The 3605-nt window shown below is 41.0% G+C and overlaps 1 protein-coding gene across 1 annotated transcript in view; it reads right to left on the bottom strand.

Annotated features, from left to right (window-relative positions):
- Positions 1 to 574: 574 nt before the first annotated feature.
- Positions 575 to 3605, bottom strand: part of LOC105456888 (probable citrate synthase 2, mitochondrial) — a 28251-nt gene continuing 25220 nt past the window's right edge. The window contains exon 4 of the mRNA XM_011701249.1: positions 575 to 2786. Coding sequence (XP_011699551.1) covers positions 2520 to 2786 — 267 coding nt within the window. The 3' untranslated portion in view covers positions 575 to 2519. The remainder of the gene's footprint in view (positions 2787 to 3605) is intronic.

A 3605-nucleotide genomic window follows, 5' to 3' on the forward strand; every position in this document is an offset into this window, starting at 1 on the left:
TTTGTTCGAGACTTCTCTCTGTTATCGCGATCGAAAATATTCTGAATATTTAGCGATATTAAAGAAATGTCTACAGGAATCTTTTTGCTCTTACCACTGAGTTTTTGTCTGGTCCCCGAGCAACGGAAAATTCAGTTGTATTTTTTTCGATTTTCATACAAAATCATTTTATTCTGTTACTTTCTATTGTTTAAATCTGGAAAAGAATTTTCAAATCAGAAAAGGCAATACATACAAAAAATATACCGAACTGTCGTTAAGAGTTACAAAATCTGGGTGGATCCCTTTTAAGGTGCAAAATTCAAAATTCCAGACTTTTATATCTTTTCCTGATTTTTCTAGGTTTTCCTTAACTAGTTTAAATTTCCCTGTTTTCCAGGTCTGTGGCAACCCTATATATATATAATATATATATATCCAAAGCTTTTTTTCGGCATTTCGATAGAATGCTCAGCGATAGATATCAGCGGGCTTACGGAGTTACGCATATTCCGAGTGACACATTTGCGATGCTAACAATACAAGTTCCGTGAAGTCCTGAGTCCCCGAAGGAGGAAAGATTTGTCAGCCACGATTGCCTTTTGATCCATTTTTATTTTCACATTCGTTATAAATAAGGTATGTTCACACACACACTCATTCATTCTTATAACAGTGGGTCTACCACTGGTCATGCTCCTTAATTTTACACTGAATCGCGGCGGTTTCTCTCGTCGTAATGCCGACCGAGTAAAGCCTTAAAACACAATGAAAAGGAATTAGAGGGAAACTTGGCTAACAGGGAATAAGATTGTCAACCTATCAGGAAACCGCGTGCATTCCAGTAGTATACGCTTTCCGATAGGTTGAAATTCTTATATTCTCTGTTGCCTGTTCCCTATTCCTTTTTTATTGTGTTTAAAGCTTAAGTCTCCGTTTCGACGAGAAACGCTATAAACGCTATTTTTTTAAGTATGCTCGATCACTCTCTGCGTCATTGCTCGCTTGCTGTTAAGTATTCCGCAGCTACTGCAACTCGCACAACAGCGCGAGATTATTCTCTACCATTCTAAAAACAATATAGTAGTTAGAATGAACTTCCTGAGAGCGGAGGTGGGGAGGACAGTGTAAACTAACGGCCGGGAGATTTACGTCTGAGCTAATGGCACGATTCGCCTTTCGGCGTACCGTTACCTTTTTCTATTGCCTTTGAAACTGATCTATCCCTCTAAAATCGCGAAAATTCGATAATACCCGCTTTCTGCCGCTCGAAAATCCGATCAATTTCCAAAGAAATCCAACCCGATCGAAAGAGAAATGTGTGATACACACTCGGGGGGAGGGGGCAGTGTCATCTCTCGTATAACGAGGCAAGACGAAACGGTTTTTAATACCTAATTCACATATGCACTATCCTGAACAATGAAAAGGTGTCAGAAACACACAAAAAAAATTATCAGAATGACGTCCGATCTGAATTAGACTATATCTTTTTAGATGCCTCGATGTTCCTTGAACGTTTAACTTGCCTTCCTTATACAATGAATCTAAAAGTTTCACGCGACGAATAAGAGTCACTATATATTTTCCTGCCTTTTTATCATTGCCTTCACGTCGCTAGACTATAACACACGGTGATTATCGCCGAATCGTAGATTTTGCGCCGTTTCTCCGGGATTTCTAGCGATAGCCAACGTGCTTTGCTTTGTATTGAGCGATGACTCTATTTACAATAATCACCTTACCTATTTCTGACGCGTTTCTCTATCTTGTGTATGTTACTTCTATAAATAAAAAATTCCAGAGGACGTCTTTTAGACCTCTGAGAGACATTAAGAAGGGTCATCTAAAAATCTCAATACTTTATAAACGTCTAAGAGCCATCCCCTGGACTTTCTGCGCTGTCTTGGGTTTCCGCGCAATTTTGGCAGTTTTCACTATTGGACCAATCTACGTTTTCACTTGTATATAAGCAGCTACGGTTGCGAGAACACCCCGTTTAAGCCTGCCCCCGCAATTGATACCGTATAAGAATCATGCACTCGAAACAGTCACATTATAAATCACGACATATTACAATTTTATAATTAAATAATCGCATATTAATTATACAATTATGTGTGATTAATGTGCCTGTTTATTGTCGTACGTGTTCAAAAGTATCGCCTGCAGAAAGAGAATTAATGTGAACTCCGCCGCGGGACATTGATGTGTCTGCTCTTAATATTTCTACATTTACATAATACATTATTAGACGTAATTATTTGTCGTATTTAATACCTAGCCTTGTGTTTCACGCACATTTTCTATCACTCTCGTTCTCTCTCTCTCTCTCTTTCTCTCTCACACTCATTCGCACTCTCGTTTACTCGATAAGGCGCGGGCTCGTTGAGGTGTCTCCGTCGAGGTTGATATCAAAATGATGTATCCTATCAAAGTTCCCGGCGCCTCGAACGCTCGAACGAAGCCGAGGTCGGGACGACGGGACTCCGAGGTGACGCTGTTGATAATCGATCGTCGATCCAGTGGAGAAACGGTTCTTAAGCTTTCACGGCCTTCATGAGGAGTTCGGTGCTGAGGGACTTAGGCCTCTCGATGGGCAGTCCTAGGGCACGATCCCAGACGAGGGAGGCGAGCACGCCCAACGCGCGCGACACGCCAAACAGGACCGTGTAGTAGTTCATCTCCTTCATGCCGTAGTACTGCAGCAGCACGCCCGAGTGCGCGTCCACATTCGGCCACGGGTTCTTCACCTTGCCAGTCTCCAGCAAGACCGGAGGCACCACCTTATACACTTGCGCAACGAGCTGTAAAGGAGAAAAACATTGATATTGATGTTGATACTAAAAATTTCACGTAAAGAGCGACCCAAAAAATTGTCCGTTTTTTTGGGCTCGATTTTGAGACTAAACTGTGTGCTAAATGATGCCTTATAATGAGACATTATAGAAAAGTTTCAAGTTGAGATGACAATTGTTATCAGATCTGGAGGAGAGGGAGGGGGAGGATAAAATCAATAATTCGTTATGGAATTATCACAGCTCTGCGAGGTTCGGTATTTTGAGGTCGATCCAGCCGATGAAGGTTGGTCGCAGTTTTACGTAAATGACGCTAGTTTTGGATGTAAAAAAAATGGAATTTTTGCGTCAAAGAGACGTAATAAGTGATCCCCAGCTGTGATAATAATTGTCATCTCAACCTGAAATTTCTCCGTGATTAATATCTCATTATAAGGTATCATTTGGCATATAGTCCAGTCCCAAAATCGAGGGCGAAAAAAAACCATCTATTTTGGGTCGCTCCTTAACTTGAAATTAAATCAGAAAAGTGCTAGTTTAATTCCAAATGAGAACGTGGAGCGTGGTTAAAAATAAAGGCGCAAGACGTTGAAAAGAATTAAGCATTCCGAGAGATCTGAAATTAATTTTTTCAATTTTTATAGCAATATCGAGGGGGTAACCACTCAGAAAATATATGTACACCTGGACTTCTGACTTCAAGACTTCACCGGACTTCACGGACTTCATCGGACTACACTGGAATTCATCGGACTACACCGGAATTCACTGGACTACATCGGAATTTATCGGACTACACCGGAATTCATCGGACTTCGTCGGACTTCA

Source organism: Wasmannia auropunctata, unplaced genomic scaffold (assembly GCF_000956235.1).
Source record: "Wasmannia auropunctata unplaced genomic scaffold, wasmannia.A_1.0 LD335513.1, whole genome shotgun sequence".
In the NCBI taxonomy this organism is placed as follows: domain Eukaryota; kingdom Metazoa; phylum Arthropoda; class Insecta; order Hymenoptera; family Formicidae; genus Wasmannia; species Wasmannia auropunctata.